The sequence below is a fragment of the Ipomoea nil genome, unplaced genomic scaffold (genome assembly GCF_001879475.1).
Source record: "Ipomoea nil cultivar Tokyo-kokei standard unplaced genomic scaffold, Asagao_1.1 scaffold1875, whole genome shotgun sequence".
NCBI classification, from domain to species: Eukaryota; Viridiplantae; Streptophyta; class Magnoliopsida; order Solanales; family Convolvulaceae; genus Ipomoea; species Ipomoea nil.
Genome location: NW_017618303.1, coordinates 588,024 through 608,347, shown reverse-complemented (window position 1 = coordinate 608,347; position 20,324 = coordinate 588,024). Strand labels below are relative to the sequence as shown.

The window sequence follows — 20,324 nt, the reverse complement described above, 5'->3', positions numbered from 1 at the left end:
GGCGAGTTCTTGAAGGGCTTTGGGCCGTACTCCGTCAAGTACTGGTCCCGAGTCCGGGCCATGGCTAAGTGTGGCTTGCTGCCGGAGGGTGCAGCCACCGTAGGTAGTCTTCGTTACCCCTCGTTCCTCTTCTTCTCTCATCTTGTCACATTCCGACTCGAAACACTTCGTGACTTTTCCTCCCTTTCGCAGGTCCGTACGACTCCGACTCCTCTAGCTCCGACGAAGCGGCTGAACTGACTCCAGAGATGGTAGATAGAGCCGAAAAGATGAGGCGTCGGCTGACCCAGCGCACCTCCGGCACTGCTGCTGCCTCTTCCTCCCAACCGTCTCCTGCCCCAAGGTCAACTCCCCCACCACCTCGTAATGTGGTGGATTTGACTCCGTCGCCAGTTGTGTCGCCCACTCGGCAGCCGCCTCCTCCTCGGACAGAGAGTCCAAGCTCTAAGCGTCCGGCCGGTCAAACTGATGAGCCGGCTCCAAAAAGGATCCGGCTGTGCCATGAGGTAGAAGAGGATGCCCAGATCTGGATGGGTGCCTGCTCCGTCCGCAAGTGGTGTGCTAACGTCCTCCTGCTTAAGGACATGTCGGCGACTCACGCTCTGGGGGATGAGTACATTATCGAGGCCTCGCTGCTCCAGTCGTACCGCGTAAGTGTTCCCAACTTAACTCTTCTCATTCGTTCTTTCCTTTTATTGTCTGACTCGTGGCCGTTTCGCAGAACCTCACCTTCCAGATGGAGATGAGCAAGCGGCTGCAGAACTACAGGGCCGAGATGCAGTCTATGACCCTCAAGCTACGCCAGACGGAGGAGGCCTTTCTGGAAGAGCAGGCGAAGCACCTCAAGGTGGTGGAGGTGCACAACTCCGAGATGCTGAGGGTCACCCGTCAGTGGGAGGAGGAGGGGACAAGGTGGCGACGATTGCTGCGACCTCTGTCGAGGAGTACAAGAAGTCAGCTGCCTTCGAGGCGGATGTGAAGGCGGCGATTGAGGTTCGCCAAAAAGAAATTGCTAAGGATTGGCTGTCGACGCCGGATGGTGACGAGTTCCTCCTGGACTTGGGCGAGCGTGACTATCACCTCGGCTTTCGCGAGGCGCAGACGGAAATCCATTCTGCCTTGCTGGTCTGCGATCCCTCTTTCACTCCCGAGGGCTGGGGCCTCAAGCCCGTGATAGATGCTCTCCCGGCGACTGAAGGGCCGTTGGCGACTGTGGACTCGGAAGCTCTTCCGGCAGCCTCTGACCCGGCGACTCTTCCTTCTGCAACACCTCATGTGCTCGCCGAGTCCTCTCTCCAGGCTGAGAACCCTTCTTTTATTCCCCTGACTGGACCAACGGCAGGGGCTCAAGTCGAAGGGATTGATGTAGACACCCCCTCCCCCGTAGTTTAGGGCTATTCCCTTGGGATAGTCCCTTTTGTAAAGGCTGGCCTCCTTCTCGGGCCTTTTTTAACTTTAATAAAATTCCCATTTTCTCTTCCTTTTCGTATTATCTTGGCCTCGACGCTTTTCTTTAACCTTGTTTCTTTAACTGCTCACCGAGTCCCTCAGTCGAGGCGACTCCTTATGAATTTTCCACGAAAACGACTAAGGATCTGGGCCCTCGTTTTCTAACTCTTTCTCGTTGAGTCCCTCAGTCGAGGCGACTCCTTAGGCTTTTACTTTCTCAGAAACGTTTAGGGTCAATGCCCCGTTGTTTCTTTATATACTTGCCGAGTCCCTCAGTCGAGGCGACTCATCTTGGCTTTTCCACGGAAATGACTAAGGGTCTGGGCCCTTGTTTCCTAACTCCTTCTCGCCGAGTCCCTCAGTCGAGGCGACTCCTTAGGCTTTTTCTTTCTCAGAAACGTTTAGGGTCAGTGCCCCGTTGTTTCTTTAAATACTCGCCGAGTCCCTCAGTCGAGGCGACTCCTCTTGGCTTTTTCACGGAAACGACTAAGGGTCTGGGCCCTTGTTTCCTAACTCTTTCTCGCCGAGTCCCTCAGTCGAGGCGACTCCTTAGGCTTTTTCTTTCTCAGAAACGTTTAGGGTCAGTGCCCCGTTGTTTCTTTAAATACTCGCCGAGTCCCTCAGTCGAGGCGACTCCTCTTGGCTTTTTCACGGAAACGACTAAGGGTCTGGGCCCTTGTTTCCTAACTCTTTCTCGCCGAGTCCATGGAGTGGTTAACCGTAACTTGTACTTTTATTCAAGTCTTTCAGGACCCTTGGGCCCATACATGTTTTGTCCCTTTCTATTGATAGAACTTCTTCAGGTGGATAACGTTCCAACTTCGATCCACGGGCTTGCCCTCCATGGTTTCCAATTTGTAGGTCCCAGCTTGGACAACCGCGGCGATGCGGTATGGTCCCTCCCACTTAATCGCAAGCTTTCCCCCTTCTGTGGGTTGGCTGGCCTGTCGATCCCGTAGTACGAGGTCGCCGACCTGGAAGGTTCGCGGACGAATCCGCCGATCGCGATATCTTTTTACCGCCTGTTGGTATTCCGCCATTCGCGCACTCGTGGCTTCCCTCTTTTCTTCTAAGAAATTTTTCTCAATTCGAAGACTCTCTTCGTTCTCCGTGTCTGAATAGGTACGGACCCGGTGAGTGGGCTCGACCACCTCAATTGGAACCTTGGCCTCAAAGCCATACGCGAGGGAGAACGGACTCTCTCCCGTTGCTCGTCGTTGGGTAGTGCGATAAGCCCATAGGACTCGGTCAAGCTCATCCGCCCAATTCCCTCGAATATCTTCCAATTTCTTCCGAATTCCATCCACTAGCGTTCGGTTCACGTTCTCGACTTGTCCGTTGTCCTGCGGGTACGCCACCGACACTTTAGTGTGGCGGATATCATGCCGGCGGCAGAAGTCAGCGAATGCCTGACAATCGAACTGTCGCCCGTTGTCGCTGACGATGTGCTCGGGCAGGCCGAAGCGGCAAATCACCCTTTTCCACAAAAAGCGTCGGCATTGGTACTCGGTTATGGTAGCCAGTGGTTCCGCCTCAACCCACTTGGTGAAGTAGTCGATAGCTACGACACAGAACTTCAGGCCTCCGGGAGCGACTGGTAATGGGCCCAGCAAATCAATCCCCCACTTGGCAAATGGGATGGCGGTGGTGACCGGCGTGTAAAAAGTAGCCGGCCGAGTGTCTTTCTTGGCGAATGCTTGGCAAACACCGCACTTGGATATCCATTCAATACAGTCTCGCATCATGGTTGGCCAATAATATCCTTGGACGACTAACTTCCGAGCGAGCGTGTGGGCGCCCTGGTGCGCGGCACAGATGCCTCTATGGGCTTCGTCCATTATTTTCTCGGCCTCGGGCCTGAGCAAACATCTTAACAAAGGTCCTCCGAACGACCGTTTATATAATTGCCCATCAATGATTTGAAAAGAGGGGGCCTTTCGTCGAACCCTCGCGGCGACTCCCGGGTCTTCCGGCAACTCGCCTTTTTCTATGAATCGCCGGATGTCTTCTATCCAGAACATCTCGGGGTTTTTCTCTCGGTCCCATTCCTCGTCAGTCACTTGCTGGATCCTTAGCGGTGTTTATTCAACGCTTGGTCGACTTAGCTCCTCTTTTTGACAGATTTTTACCAGGTGGTCCGGTACTCCTTCCAAGGCAATCTTGGACAATATGTCAGCTTCTATGTTATCCGTTCGAGATATATACTCTATTTCGTAGGCTCCAAACTCTTTTAACATCTCAACCGCGCGCTCTCTATATAGAGTCATCCGGGCATTCTTTGCCTCGCATGTGCCTGAGATCTGCCCGACTACTAACTTAGAGTCAGTCTTGACTCGTAACCTCTCGACCCCTAAGGCCCTGGCGAGTCGGAGGCCATTTAACACAGCTTCGTACTCGGCCTCGTTGTTGGAGGCTTGGAACAGATAGCTCAGGGCATAATACAGCCGGAATCCTTCGGGAGTGATGAGCACAACACCACCTCCGCAGTGTCGTCGACTTGATGCTCCGTCCGCATGCATTTCCCACCACTCGCCTAAACAGTTCTCCGTGGCGTGTTCCTTCTCTTCCTCGCTCGCCGTGCATTCGACCAAGAAATCGGCTAAGGCTTGCCCTTTTACGGAAGGCCGGGGTTGGTACTCAATCCCATACTGGGTTAGTTCTACAGCCCATTTTACCAGGCGGCCGGACGACGAGGGGTTTCGCAAAACACTTCCGAGAGGTTGGTCTGTCAGTACTCGGACGGTGTGGGCTTAGAAGTAGGGCGCCAACTTGCGCACGGTGATCACCAACGCGTATACAATTTTTTCCAAGGCGGTATACCTTGACTCGGCAGCCTTCAGAGACCGGCTCACGTAATAAACCGGGTGCTGGACTCGCTCTTCCTCTCGGACCAACACCGAACTCACCGCCTTGCAAGAGGCGGCTAAGTACAGAAACAAGGGCTCGCCCGCCTGGGGGGTAGACAATACCGGGGGTGTCGAGAGGTATTGTTTCAATTCTTCAAACGACTGCTGGCACTCCGGGGTCCAAGCGAATCCTTCCTTCTTCTTCATGGCTTCGAAGAAAGGCACAGTCTTATCTGCCGCCTTGCTTAGGAAGCGGTTAAGGGCGGCCAATCGGCCGGTCAACCGTTGCAGGTCTTTTATAGTGCTGGGAGGCTGCATGTCGACGATGACCTGTACTTTCTCAGGGTTAGGCTCGATACCTCGCCTGGTGACCATGTAGCCCAGGAACTTTCCACATTGCACGGCGAACGCGCATTTCTTAGGGTTCAGCCGGAGGTTGTACCTTAACATTACTTTGAAGCAGTCGGCCAAGTCTTCTGCGTGTTTGCTTTCCTCTCGGCTCTTGACGAGCATGTCGTCGACGTACGCGGCCATCGATTTTCCCAGAAGGTGCTGAAACAATCGGGCCACCATTCGGGTATACGTGGCTCCGGCGTTCTTGAGTCCGAAGGGCATGACTCGGTAACAATAAACTCCGTCTGGTGTCAAAAACGCGGTCTTTTCTTCGTCCACCGAGTGCATGAATATCTGATGGTACCCCCTAAAGGCGTCCATAAAGCTCAACAGCGCCGACCCCGCCGTCTCGTCGACCAGTTGATCGATCCGCGGTAAGGAAAACGGATCTTTTGGGCAGGCCTTATTAAGGTCGGTGTAGTCCACGCACATCCGCCATGCCGGGGGCTTAGGTACAAGGACCACATTCGCCAACCACTCCGGGTACTTAACTTCGCGGACGTGTCCGGCTGCTAGTAGCGTGCTCACTTCCCTCTTCACGAATTCCCTTCGGTCGTTGGCCAGGTATCGCTTCTTCTGCACAACCGGTCGATGCCCGGGATCCACGGCGAGTCTGTGCGATATGATCGATCGGTCGACGCCCGGCATGTCCTCCGGGCACCAGGCGAAGACCATCCGGTGTTCCCGGAGCACCTTTATAATTTCTTCCTTTACTTCCTCGGGGAGGCCGACTCCAATTCGGACCCGTCGGTCCGGCTGTGTGGAGTCGATCTCAACTTCTTCCAATTCGACGGCAGGCTCTGGACGTGGTATTATCGTTTTTTTTGGGGGCCTCTCGGTGATCTCATGGACCTGTATCTCGCGTTTGCCCATCCCCCTACATGCCTGTAGGTAGCAGTCGCGGGCGACCTTACGGTCACAGCGCACCGTGCCTATTCCGTTTGGCGTGCGGAATTTCAAACAAAGATGCTCAATTGAAATCAGAGCTCCTAGATCCTCGAGACCCGGTCGGCCGAGTATAGCATTATGCGAACAGGTCAGGTTCACCACAATGAACTTCATGCTGAGTTTCTGTACATCTAGGTAACTGCCGATCTCAACTGGAAGTGTGATTGATCCTTCCGCCTCCACCGAGTCCCCTGTGAAACCGGTGAGGGGAGTTTTGACGGGACTCAGCTGTTCTCGAGTCATTCCCATTTTGATGAAGGTTTCTAGGTATAGCACATTGACGCTGCTTCCGGTGTCTACCAGGATTCGTCGGACGACAACGCCATTGATGTCCATGGCTATAACCAGCGCATCTCGATGCGGTACTTCCCCGGCTGGTAAATCTCGGTCGGTAAACACGATGGGCTCTCGGCACACCTTTTTGGGGTTCTCCTCGCGTCCGTACACCGTTCCGACGTACAACTGGCGGGCCCAGGCTTTTCTGGTGTTCGTTGAGTCACCACCTTCCGGCCCGCCGACTATCATGTTGATAACCGGCTTCTGACGCCACTGAGCCTCCTCCTCTTCGGGAGCCGGCTGCTTGCCTCGACCGTTTTCGGCAACGGCGGCGGGATCCTCCTCCCCTCGACTGACCGATCTCCGCCTCCACTGGTTAGGAGGCGGGGATCCTTGCTGAATGATACCCTCCATGATCTTCTTCAGGTAGAAGCATTCCTCCGTACTGTGAGTATAAGATTTATGATAACGACAATACTTAGAGGTCTTACCCATCTCTTCGTTCGTCGTGCGATCGTCGGTCGGCGGAGGCGGAGGCGGGGCAACCGCTTGTACCTCGTGGACCGGGCGTTCGGGAATCAGCCGATAGGCGTGGACGACAGGTCTGTCGTTGACGGGTATATTTTACACTCATATTTTAGGTACATCTTTATAATAATTTTGCATTAATTATTTAATATTATTTAATAATTTGTTCTTTTTGGATTTTAATAATTAATGAACTAAATATTGTACTAAATATATATATATATATATATATATATATATATATATATATATATATATATATATATATATATATATATATTATATTTATATATTATATATATTTAGTATACAGTACGTAACATATATATATATATATATATATATATATATATATATATATATATTAATTATTATATATATTATATATATATATATATATATATATATATATATATATATATAATTTGGTGAGCTGTCGTAGGCTCCCAAATTAAAACCTTACAAACGTAGTAGCGGGAGTAAGGATCGATCCCACGAGGAGTAACTAGTTTAACTTTTGTGCTCAAAGAAATAATGGGGGGGTTTGGAATATATTGAGAATAAAGATAAAATAAAAGAGAATTTAAATAAACAAGTAATTTAATAGAACGAATAAAGCGATGAAAATAATATATTGAAACACTTATAATAGAAAACCTTGGTTAGTAAAGATCCACCACCGGAGTTTAACGCTGATCATTGATTCATAAAGTAATTAATATGCAATTGAATATTTGTCGTGAAATTATTTCATTTCCGTTTTCCCTTAGTTGTAGGTAACTAAAGCACACACGGTTTAATTACCCCTAACTACTAAATAACCTAAGACAAGCGCTATAGATTTAATTTAATAGCAGCAATAGGAACTAGGAAAACCGACAAACTAAATAACACAAGCACAAGCGGTTGCATTTGATTTAGGAAAATATTCTACCCGAGTCCAATTATCACTAAGCCGTCAATAATTAACCCAGTTGCTACTGAATATTAGAGTAATTTGTAGCACAACATTATCTAATATAGCAAATAATTAATTATATCAAATAAATAACTAGTAGGCCTCCCTAGCAATTAAATGACACAATTATTTCAAATAACTTAGAAGAATATTTAATACTCAAATGCATAAAAAATATATAATAAAAATAAATAAATAACCTTACAGCGTAATGAACTCCGGGGCTTCAATTCACTAAACCAAACAAGAAATTAGCCGCGAATGGACATTGATAACAACCTTAAAGAATATTCGAGAGGGGAAGAATGAACATTTTACAATAAAACACTTATACTATTTATACACTTTCTAAATTAAACCTAATGAACCTCTACCACTTATTCTCCTATTTTTGTGGCATGTCTGATTTCTTCTGTTAGTTGTGCTGCTTACCTATTCAAAAGGAAAGAAAGAGATAAAATGTTAGGATTAATAAATTCAATTGCAATGGATTGGACCACAACATAACTTACATTTATAATATATATATATATATTTGCTAGTACATAATATATATTAGTATGTATTCTTATATATTATATAATATATATATATATATATATATATATATATATATATATATATATATATATATATTTAGTACAATATTTAGTTCATTAATTATTAAAATCCAAAAAGAACAAATTATTAAATAATATTAAATAATTAATGCAAAATTATTATAAAGATGTACCTAAAATATGAGTGTAAAATATACCCGTCAGTCGTACGGCCGTCTGACCTCGGGTCGCCGAGTCACGTCCGGGCGCCTTTCTTTGGTTTCAGCTCGCGTCCTCTTCCCGCTGGCGGATCCGCCGACTTCGCGCTATCGCTTGTACTTCATAGCCTGCTCTGTGTTGGCCCTCTTGTTGGCCATATGAATGGCTTCTGCGTAGGTGGCCGGGCGATTGTCCCTCAGGTCTCGGTATCGCTGGCCGGACCGCAGCGACTCGATGAAGAAGGTAAGCGCCGTCTGGTCCTCGACCTCCTCTATGGACTGGATTTCTTTCTGCCAGCGGGCCAGATAGGTTTTCAAGGACTCGCCTTCATCCTGACGAATGTCGCCCAAGTGCGTTAGGTCCTTTTGCGGTTTGATATTAGCGGCGTAATGGCTCATGAAGCGGTCTGCCAGCTCTTCAAAGTTGTGAATCGACCCCGAGGGCTGCGCCACTAGCCACCTTTGTGCTGACCCTTTCAACGTGGGTATGAAAGCGCGACACATGACCGGATCTCGTACCCCCAAAACCTGCATCTTAGCCTGGTAGCTCAGCAAATGCTCCTGGGGATCGCCGGTTCCATCGAACGTGGCCTGCTCCGGGAACTTGAAATCACCCGGTATCTTAAAAGCCATAACCTCGTCCGAGAAGGGTAAGGCGGTCAGTAACGTACGTCCTGGGGATTTAGCTTTCCCCTCCATCCGCTCTTTTAGATTTCGCACTTCTTGTACTAAGTTCGCCACTTCGACTCTCTCCCGGGTGCGATTTCCCGTGGATTCCGTGCTCTCACCGACTTCAGACTCAGCCGGTTGGTCGGGGTTGCGGGGGGGTTGCTCCACGCGACGAGTCTCAGTCCTGGCTCTTTTGGTGCAGTTCTTCTCTCGTGCAGCTTGTCGATCGCGAGCAGCTAACGGGGCACGACTGGGTTCCTTCCGACCTAATCGTTCTCTCGCCGACCGACGTCCAACGCTGGGGCCCAGCCGGGATTGAACGGACTGTACCGGTTGGCTTTCAGCCCATCGGCTCTGTTGCCGGTTGTCGGGCCTATGAGGCGGCTGTAACTCGCGTTGCGGCTGGTGAGTGACGGACTGTTCTCTCACTCCTAGGCTTGCTTCGGCGCAGGCGCGCCCGATTGCGCGCAGCTGCTCTGGGGTGAGCAGCACTTAGGGCAATTGTTGGTTTATCGGTGGTGTAGGCGGCGGCGTTGTCTCATTTTCCCGGCTTCGGGCATTTCTCCGATTCAGCTGGCTTCTCAGGTCTGCCTCCCGTCCATTGTCGTGACGGCTTGATTGTTCCTCACTTCCTGCCATGTTAGGAGCCTCTTAATTCGACGGATATTCTCGTTGTTGTTTCTTGGACTCGCCTCACTCAAGAGGACACGCGACTCTTAGCTTCGAGCCCCACAGACGGCGCCAGTGATGGTTTTAGGGTTTTCAGGCCCAAGGAGGTCCAACACAACCTTTGGCCGGAGGATACGCCTTTATAAGATGCCTATCTCAGAAATAGTGCTAGTACTCGGAAACTCTCTGGTATTCTCCCCTCTCCGGATATTCAATCGTCTGTCTTTTACAAGAATGGAGGAGCCTTTATATAGTGGCTCCTCCTCTACCGACTTGAAGGCCCTTAATGGTCGACTTCAAGGCTAATTAAGATATGGAGCCGTTGGACGCCATTACTCGGTCGACCAACGGCTCTTCCAGGCTTGTAACAGCCCGACCGAGTCCTGCTTTCAATGCCCTAACGACTCCCTTTTAAACGAGCCTCTTCAATGCTCTCAACGGCTCCTTGAACCGAGTCTTTCCCTGGACTTGGGCCCCGGTCGACTCCTCGTCTCGGCCTAAGCTCCCACTGGGCTCCTCTTTAGCAACTCTGAACCGGGCCCCGTGCTTGGGCCTGGGCCGGCTCCCGCACTCGGCCCAATTGCTTTTCGGACTCCTCTTTACGCTGGCCCACTTCTCCTATCTATTTTCTTTGGGCCCTATCTCTTGGGCCGGGGTCCTTACCCCATCATAATGCATTTTGCCTAAGCCATTATTATAATATTATACAAATTAAAATAATTCTTGACTAAAATTGCCAAATTTAAAAATATATACAGAGAGTTAATAATTAAAATGGTCCATTGACTATGTCATAATTATCAATTTAATTCTCGACTATCATTTTTACCCAATTAAGTCCTCAACTATAGATTATTTATCTAATTTAGTCATCTATTAATGTATATGCTAGTGGGCTGTCAATAATGAGGAAAAAACTATCATTTTACCACTTTCTTCCATCTCCTTCCTCACACGACTATCTGAAACATTAGGGAGGCCTAATAGCTCTGTCATCTCTGCCACAATATCCCTAAACTCTGACCCAAGACTTTTGCCTAGTTGTAGAATTTAGATACAAGATAATGTTTAAGGAGAATGCGGCAGAGCTAATAAGCCTCCCTAATGTTTCTTATAATGGTGTGGAGAAGGAGATGAAAGAAAGTGGTAAAATGACAGCTTTGTCCTTATTATTAACAATCCATTAATAGATACATTAACAGACGACTAAATTAGGTAAATATTGTATAGTTGAGTATTTAATTAGATAAAAATAATAATTAATGACTAATTTAATAATTACGGTATAGTTGGAGGACTATTTTGGTTATTAAATCATATACGGAATATAATATTATGATATATGCCTACTTTGAGTGTTTTTTTTCTTTTAATATTTAATTTTTCGTTGGACAAAGATAAGGCCAAATATTGACTGTATGTCTGTATGCTTTTTGGGAAAGGTGAAAAGAAGGCACAAAAGTGGATGTGGAGGTGAATATGAGAATGAAGGTGGCAAACAAAAAGAGAAGTGGTTATGATAACCAAGCATAGTTTAATCATGATTATATATAATACTTATTAATACATCACGCATACATTCATCATTACATCACTCTCAAAACAAAATTAGTTTGGTTGAAAATAAATATAAGATAATACTAAGGTATATATTATCAAGTTGGGGTTATAAGAAATGGTACTAAAATCCATTAGAAGTTTTTTTATCAGTCTATCACAAAGTTCAATAAATTTAAAGGTTTATAAAAAACAAAATAAAACAAAATAGACTTATCAAAATAGGTAGACAACCATAATCATATTATGATCTTAACACAATGATAGAGAAGTGGCGTATTCCTGCTTACACAGATTCTTCACTCCGAGAATAAGTCTGCTACCTATTGGAGTTATATATATATAGAAGGATTGAGAGGCCAACTATGAAGCAGCTTGATGTGCACAATGCTTTCTTGAATGAGACTTTATCTGAGACTGTTTATATGAAGCAACCATCAGGATATATTGATAAACAGTTTCCTGATCATGTTTGTCTATTGAAACGTTCTCTATATGGATTCAAACAGGCCCCAAGAGCCTGATTTAATCGCTTGCATACTTTTTTTTATGGCAGCTGGTTTTAAAGCTTCAAAAACAAATGTATCTTTGTTTTACTACTCACAGGCTTCAGGTTTCATTTATGTTCTTATTTATGTTGATGATATCCTTGTCATGGGCAATGATCAAAATCTTATCAGCTCTCTTCTTAATGCTCTGTCGTCTGCATTCAAGATTAGGGATCTTGGAGAACTCGGTTTCTTTCTAGGGATTGAAACCATTAAATGTAAAGATGGAATCTTGCTTTCTCAACAAAGATATATGACAGACATCCTAAAGCGGGCTGGCATGACAGATTTTAAACCTTTATTCACTCCTATAGCTGTTTCAAAATCCGTTATTTCCAATGCTGATCTATATGATGATGCCACGCAATATAAAAGTCTGGCCGGTGCTTTACAATATCTTACAGTTACTCGCCCAAATTTGTCTTTTGCAGTAAATCAGCTATGTCAACACATGCATGCACCTACAGTCTTACACTGGGAACAGTTGAAACACGTTCTAAAGGTATGTAAAGGGAACTATCACTTTTGGTCTGAGAATTCGGCAATCGGTATCCAGGAATTACATGCTTTCTCAGATTCTGATTGGGCTGGCTGCCTTGATGATCATAAATCAACTAGTGGGTATGTTGTTTTTCTTTGGTTCTAATCTTATATCATGGGTATGCAAGAAACAACGAACTGTTGCTAGATTATCTACTGAAGCTGAATATAAAGCTTTAGCATATGTTTGTCCTGAGGTAATTTGGACTCTCTCGCTCCTACGAGAAATTGGCATAACCAACGTGCCCACTCCCAAGCTTTGAGTGGCAATCTTGTAGCTATCTATATGTGTGCAAATCCTATATTCCATGCTAGAACCAAACATATAGAAATTGATTATCATTTTGTCAGAGACAGAGTTGCGAAAGGAGATATACAAGTTAATTTTATTTCAACCAAGGATCAGTTGGCAGATATCTTTACAAAGGCTTTACCTGGTCCTCGTTTTTTGTTTCTTCGGACAAGCTATAAGTCACTAGTGTACTTTGTGCTTGAGGGTGAGTATTAGGACTCTATGTATTTGAGTTTGATTATAATTCCCTATCCCAGTCTCACTGAGACTTCCTCCTTATATATACTTGTAATTTGTACATTGTATAATTGATCATTATTGAATACAATTCTATCAGTTCTCATCCTATATATAATTGATTGAGGTGAATTGTAACTTTGTTGATAGAAATTTTTTAATAAAAAGAATGAAATTTTAATCAAAATTCGTAAATATTAATGGGATCATTTTAAAATCCATTGTCAAGCCCATACTCTTGCGGATAGGATATACTACATTATCTCATCAATAGATATAGATATAAATATATAATAACATATTTTCTTATTCTGCTTGATCTCATTTCTTGAAGACTTTTCAACGATAAAGTGTTAGCTACATGTAATGGTTCCTCGGTAATATTAACTTGAATTGGATTGAAAATTGAACCAATTTTCTGATGCAAATGTGCTAATCCCATACTGCATGCGACCAATCGTTATGCTATGGACCCGTGTTCGGCATGCATGTTAGCCACGGGTAACGGTGCCGTTAGGCATGTTATCTTTTTTTTTTTTTTTTTTTTTTTTTTTTTTTTTTTTTTTTTTTTTTTAGACCATTTCGTTATAGGAGTATATGTTCATAATTTTATTACTATATATTCATAATTGTAAGTTCATAATGTCAGAGCTCTATGTTCATGATTCCATAACTGTACATTCATACTTCCATAACTGTACATTCATAATTCCGTAACTGTACATTCATAATTCAATAACTGTAACTTCATAATTTTCGAAGCTCTATGTTCACAATTTTAGAGCTCTATGTTCATAATTTTATCACTATATGTTCATATTGTAAGTTCATAATGTCAGAGCTCTGTGTTCATAATTTCATAACTGTACATTCATAATTGCATAACTGTACATTCATAATTGCATAACTGTACATTCATAATTCCGTAACTGTACATTCATAATGCAATAACTGTAAAATCATAATTTTCAAAGCTCGATGTTCATAATTTTAGAGCTCTATGTTCATAATTTTATCACTATATGTTCATAATTGTAAGTTCATAATGTCAGAGCTCTGTGTTCATAATTTTATAACTTACATTCATAATTCCATAACTGTACATTCATAATTCCATAACTGTACATTCATAATGGCACAGACGAATAACGCCATTAACAACGTTAAGGGCGAGACAATTTTTTTTTTTAACTGAAATGACGCGTTTTCCCTGAAAACAACGTCGTTTTAAACTCGTGTCCACAATGCATTGTGGACACGAGTCCACTGCATAATTTGCGGCATGCGACCACATACGTCACACTCCCGTTACTTTAATTAGAAAGAAAGTGACGGATTATATTATATTGTTCAGTTTTCCAGATTAACTCCATATGTAATGTGGTGAATTAAAATAATAGTTTTTTCTTTTCTTTTTTTCAAATCAATCTCATTGTTACGGATGGTTTTTAATAGATTGATTCCACCATAAAATCATATTAATATTAGATAACTAGTGCAAAAAAAATCTTTAAAATAATACAAACGGACTGTAAGTGTACTAAACAAACAAAGAGGATAAATTTGGCCTAAGGGGCCCAACTATCAAGCCCAACCACAGGAGACTGGTGGATTACCATTGTTAACTAGCGGACTATAGAAACAACTGACGTACAACAACGTTGACTGATGGAGAAATCAAGAGAGAATGAGAGTTGATGATGATGGTCTAAAATACACACCACCCCCCGCCTTTTATACGATTACTCCAAATGTCACATGTCGTGGATAAGTGCGCGGACCACAATGCTCCGTCTTCCTCCGCCATACATGCATGTGTCCCACCAAGTGTTGTATTCTCCCAAAAAACTTTTCGTCGCACGTCACGTCATAGAGCACGTTCGAGGACCTCACCAACCACTTGAAGATCGGGCACATAACCCCACCTTGCCACCTCATCGTAGGGCTCACCTGAGTGGTTTGTCCGAGCAGTCTGCACCCTCCAATGAATAGCCTGCCACTCACATGGGTGATCTGCCATGGCCAGCTAAACTAAACCAAGGCCCTTCAATCCCCGACAGACGGCCAAGACGAGCCAGAGAGGAGCATAAAGCACCATAACCACAGACTTAGGAGCAGTCTACTCGACCCCATGACGTTCGCCACTCGCTGGTGAACCGAGATTTGGCGTTGGGGTCATTGATCGACGCCTCCACAGCCTAGGTGGACCACTCCTCCCCACAGTTTATTTTCTAAAATTCTGCTCCATACCGCGCCGTCAAACGCTCCCTTAGTCCCTTTCTTAATTTTATCTATACTCCATGTACTTTATGCCTTACCATACTTTATTTGGCCCCTCAAACTTTATATCTCACCTCAATTTAGGCTAAAAAGAATGCTCGTGGAGTCTTGGGCTCCAATTATTTTCATACTTAATAAACACTCTAGTCTTCCCTCCCTAGTCCAATTAACATTATTGGGTTTGAAACCTCAATGCCTCATCAATTACTTAATTTTACAAGTGTTTACTGTAAATAATATCCTAATAAAATCCTTAATTTTATAAGTGCTTACTGTAAATAATATCCTAATAAAATCCTTTTGATCAATATGACGATATCCATGAAGAACGTATATCATGGTTTCTTCAACTTTGTTAAAGTTAAAAGATTTTGTGGTCACTTACTTCATTTCCCTGTTTTTCATTTTTCAATTTTCTATTTCTCCGGTTTTCTAATTTTCATTCTCTATTTTTCAGTTTTAATTTCTAATTTTCATTTTCCAGTTCTCTAATTTTTTTAATTTCATTTTACAAATTTAATTTTAAAATAAAAATATTCAATATACTAATATTGAATGTGTAAAAGGTAACAAAAGTTAATAAAAATCTTATACTAAATAAATTATAATTGATTACAAAACAAAATACACAATAATAACATGTATAAATGTTGAACATGTATATAAATGTTGTGAACATAAGTCATAAGCGTACATTTTTAAAGATAAATATCAAATATATATATATATATATATATATATATATATATATATATATATATATATATATATATATATATATATACTTTGCGGAGCATAAGAAATCAATATTTGAATTTTCTGAAGATACTCAAATATATATATATATATATATATATATATATATATATATATATATATATATATAGGAAAACAAAACCATATTGATCAAGTAAAAAGAATACAAAAGTGAAGAAATCATTTGCACTTTGCAATAATAATAATAATAATAATAATAATAATAATAATAATAATAACAATATTATTATTATTATTATTATTATTATTATTATTATTATTATTATTATTATTAAAAGTGAAAACACAGAGAGGAGAAAATTAATATGTGAACAAAATAACATTACAAAGAAAGAAAGAAGAATGAAGGAGAAACAAAACAAAGAAAAAAGAATTAAAAATAAAAATAAACGAAAGAAAGAAAAAAAAGGACGGGGGAAATTAAACGGAAGAAAGAAGAAAGGAGCCCAACAGGATTCAAACCACCAACATTAGATCTAATCATTATTGTCCACACAGCTATGTAGATTATACTATCAAATAATATACATTTAATATACAAACAATATATTTTTAGTATATTAAAATATATATTATATTCAGAGAAATTACATTATTTGAGTATTGAAAATAGATTATTTTGTATAATATACACTCATTACACAAATAATGTATTTTTAATAGATTAAATTTTTTTTTTAATATAATTTACACAACACCGTGTAGACCACAATAATTTTCTATCAATCACTATTCACCCCATTTTTTCACTTATCCATTTGGAGACATGCAACTTTGGATTCTCCAAAATCATAAAAAAAAAAAAAATTAAAAACTTGAGATAACAGAAACAAAATTGGTTTTACTAAACATGTTTTTCATTTCTCTAATTTTATGTTTTTCCATAAAATTCTCTTATGTTTCATTTTGGTAAACAATCCTTATATAATTTGTTCTTTTTTAACAACCCTAGTTTCCCCTTTTCATCAAGCTATATCTTGAAGATCATACCCGCACTTTAGGTTTATGAGGAAATACATCTAGTTAATATAATTTTAAGGGTGTGTTTGGTTTATGGATTTACACACTAGGAATGTGAATTAAAATTATAGTTATTGTTTAGTTAACAACTTTTTAAAATACAATTATAGAATTTAATTATCCCTCCAATTAAGAACTACATTCTTTAATTAAAAAGGGGTATAATTTCATCTTATATTGGTAATTTGATTTTTAAATTTGAATTTGTGCTTTTAATTTTTTTGTTCATATTAGAGTTTTGGATGTCATTATATTAAGATCAATTGCCTTAATTTTTTATTTTTTTTTTATTTTTATATTTAAAACTTTTATTCTCATTATAGGATCATACATAACCGAACATCAAAATTGATAATCAATCTAATTCCACCTTTCTACCAAACATTCAAAATATTTTTATCAAAATCTATTACGATTATCAAGTATTTGATTCTCATTTTCATTTTAATTCACATGTGCGAACCAAACACATCCTAAAATTTAACACCGATACAACTCTGCGTTACTGCGTACCTGGAGTCAAATTCAAACCCCAATTTACACGATTGAGTGTATGCATTTGATGTTGAAAAAAAAATATATATTAGTGGAGACTAGCCAATTGCCACGTAAACCACAGCTAATCAATTTTCTAACCAATAATAACGTGAACATAATTGCCCCCCATCCAGAAGTGTCTCATCAAATCCAAGTTGTAATATTTTTTTACATAATTAATTAGTCCATCCACCCATAGGCCGCAATAGTATATTACTATATTTATTGCATATATAGGAAAGAATGGCATCATATCATATCGTCTCCAATTCTCCATCTATAAATTAAAGCAAACGAACACCGCAGTGCGTACATCCTGCGATGCTCCGCCTTATGGGTTTACCATCCTTAACCTTAAACTATTGTATCCTATGTTTTCTACTGGTTTATGCGGCAGCTTCTGGTGTGGAGAACGAGAACCAAAAAGTAGTAGTATGTCCATTCCGTAGCATATACCAGTTTGGTGCTTCCCTCCACGACACCGGAAACTTGATACGAGTGGGTGCCATTGGTCCAACCCTGCCGGCTGCTCGTCTTCCCTACGGTATAACTTTCCCTGGCAGGCCTACCGGCCGCTGGTCCGATGGCCTCCTTATCGTTGACTTTATTGGTAAGCCCGCATATATCCACCTAGCTGTACTATTAATATAATATAATATAGTATAATTAAGAAAGTAATTAATATATTGTTTGGGTGGTTACCAGATTTTGATCCTTTTGTTTAATGGATTGTTGAGATATGTGACTTACCTATTTATATTATTGTGTTGTGACGACTTTTAAAATGAGGGTAATGATATATTAAAAATGAGTCCGGAGCAAACCGACTTAGGAACAAGTCAAGCCAACTCGAAATGGACCGACCTTGTAGTCAGTCCTGAGGTCCCAAGACCAACTAACCCTGTCGACCCGAGGCTCCAAGGCCAACCCTATGGTCAGCCCTGAGCAAGAGGTGGGCAAGAACCTCGAGCTCGGCCAAGAGGTCAGCATGGACCTTGAGCTCAGCTGAGCTAGCTAACCAAATCTTGGTCAAAGAAGGCAGTAACCGCCCACTCATTTCGTACAGAGCGGTTACAGATCGGAGGTGGTACTAGTATAAATAAAATATTTTTTTTTTAAAGATAAAAGATCTTTCTTTGTTATTACTTATCTTGTTATTCTTGTATTCTCTTTACATACAACTCAATTTGACACTTTGTCTTTTAGCAAGTTCCATATTTATCTTTATATTTTATTCCCTTAATTAATATTAGTTAATTCGGTCCCCGGCCTGGTTAATTAATTTCATCCAATGAGATGGGTTTTAATTCTTTATCCTTTTATGGATAAGAAAGTAATTATCAACTTCAATATTTAGCTTTCATGCATGTATATATGTTTAATATTAATTTGGCAGTGCAGCTCGAGCTGTTGGGCTACCCTTGTTAAATCCCTACTTGGACAAGAATGCTTCCTTCACTAACGGTGTGAATTTCGCGGTTACCGCCAGTACTGCACTTGATATTGGTTTCCTAGCACAAAAGGGTGTTGTTGTCCCAAGTATTACCGTCCCTCTTAGTGGACAGATCAACTGGCTCAAAACTTACCTCTCCTCCTCCATCTGCGCCGCCCCGTCAGACTGTAAAGACAGACTAAAGAGAAGTCTGTTTTTTGTCGGTGAGATTGGACGAAATGACATCACTTTCGCGTTAGTACAAGGAAGAACCATTCAAGAAGTGGCGGCGTTTGTGCCCGACATAACAACCTCTGTTATCAATGCTGTCAGAGTATGTACATTTGTTCTACTTTTTTTTTTTTTTTTTTTCTGTCCCAAATCCCAATTAACGAACCATTATATTGCATACGAACGTACATGCAGGAAGTTATCCAGGTGGGTGGCAGGCGTATCGTAGTACCTGGGACATTTCCTTTAGGATGTTTTCCTAATCTGTTGAGTCAATTCGGGACCCAGGATCCTAAAGATTACGATGAACTAGGATGTCTGCGCAGCATCAACAACCTTACTATCTTCAGAAACAACCATCTCCAACAAGCTTTGGGATCGCTTAGGAAGGAATTTCCAGACGCCGTCATCCTTTACGCCGACTACTACGCAGCCTTCCAATCGTTTCTTGCTCGCGCGCCTTTACTTGGTTAGTTCCTCATTATATTTTTCAATCACTTTTAATTCAGGATCGGATCGATCCATAATTATATTGATGATGTGATTATATATTGTGTGTGGTACGATGTAGGGTTCCACCAGAACAAGTTATATATGACATGTTGCGGGAGCGGTGGAGGGCAATATAACTATGATAGAAACAAGGTATGTGGGTCCACAGGCGTGATTTCCTGCCCAAACCCACCTCAATACATACACTGGGACGGCGTACATTTAACCCAGAAAGCTCATCTTGCCATATCGCAAATAGTCATTCCCAATATCCTCTCGAGAATTCAGTGTTTCTAATGTAATACCATAAATAAATAGGTCCCTTATTAGATTATATTGTCGCCCATTCCAACTATATATTATATTGGACCTATAATAATAATAATAATAATAATAATAATAATAATAATAATAATAATAATAATAATAATAATGTAATTCCGCTTTTAAATTTATTATTTTTCTTTTCCTTTAAAGAATAGTTGAGTGAATAGTTAAAACGTACATGACTCTTTTTTTTGAGAACAAAAAAAAAAAAAAAATTTACAACTTTTTTTTTGAGTGAATAATTAAAACGTACATAACTCTTATATCACAAAATTACAAGTTTGATTCAATTCAAAAATCAAAAATCAAAAAGAAAATAATGAGAAGAATGTAAGACAGATAACTTTAGCAGCATTACAAGCAAAGTGATGATATTATAATTTATTAGGAGGATTGATGCGATGCCAATTGCCACAGGATCGAGCTGTTCCGAATGAAAGTCCATACACGACAAATACAATCACAATATAATAATATTGAATTGGTATATATATATATTTATGCGCATCAACCAATTCAATATTATTATATTGTGTATATATACTAATTTTTTACGCGCAT

At 41.3% G+C, this 20,324-nt stretch overlaps 1 protein-coding gene across 1 annotated transcript; it reads left to right on the top strand.

Annotated features, from left to right (window-relative positions):
• Positions 1 to 17,523: 17,523 nt before the first annotated feature.
• On the top strand, positions 17,524 to 19,770 carry LOC109193425 (acetylajmalan esterase-like). Its single transcript, XM_019344289.1, has 4 exons — positions 17,524 to 17,891; positions 18,683 to 19,047; positions 19,140 to 19,413; positions 19,516 to 19,770. Exons 1-4 carry the CDS (start codon positions 17,603 to 17,605, stop codon positions 19,731 to 19,733), a joined length of 1,146 nt encoding a protein of 381 aa, XP_019199834.1. The 5' UTR covers positions 17,524 to 17,602; the 3' UTR covers positions 19,734 to 19,770.
• The last annotated feature ends 554 nt before the right edge of the window (positions 19,771 to 20,324 follow it).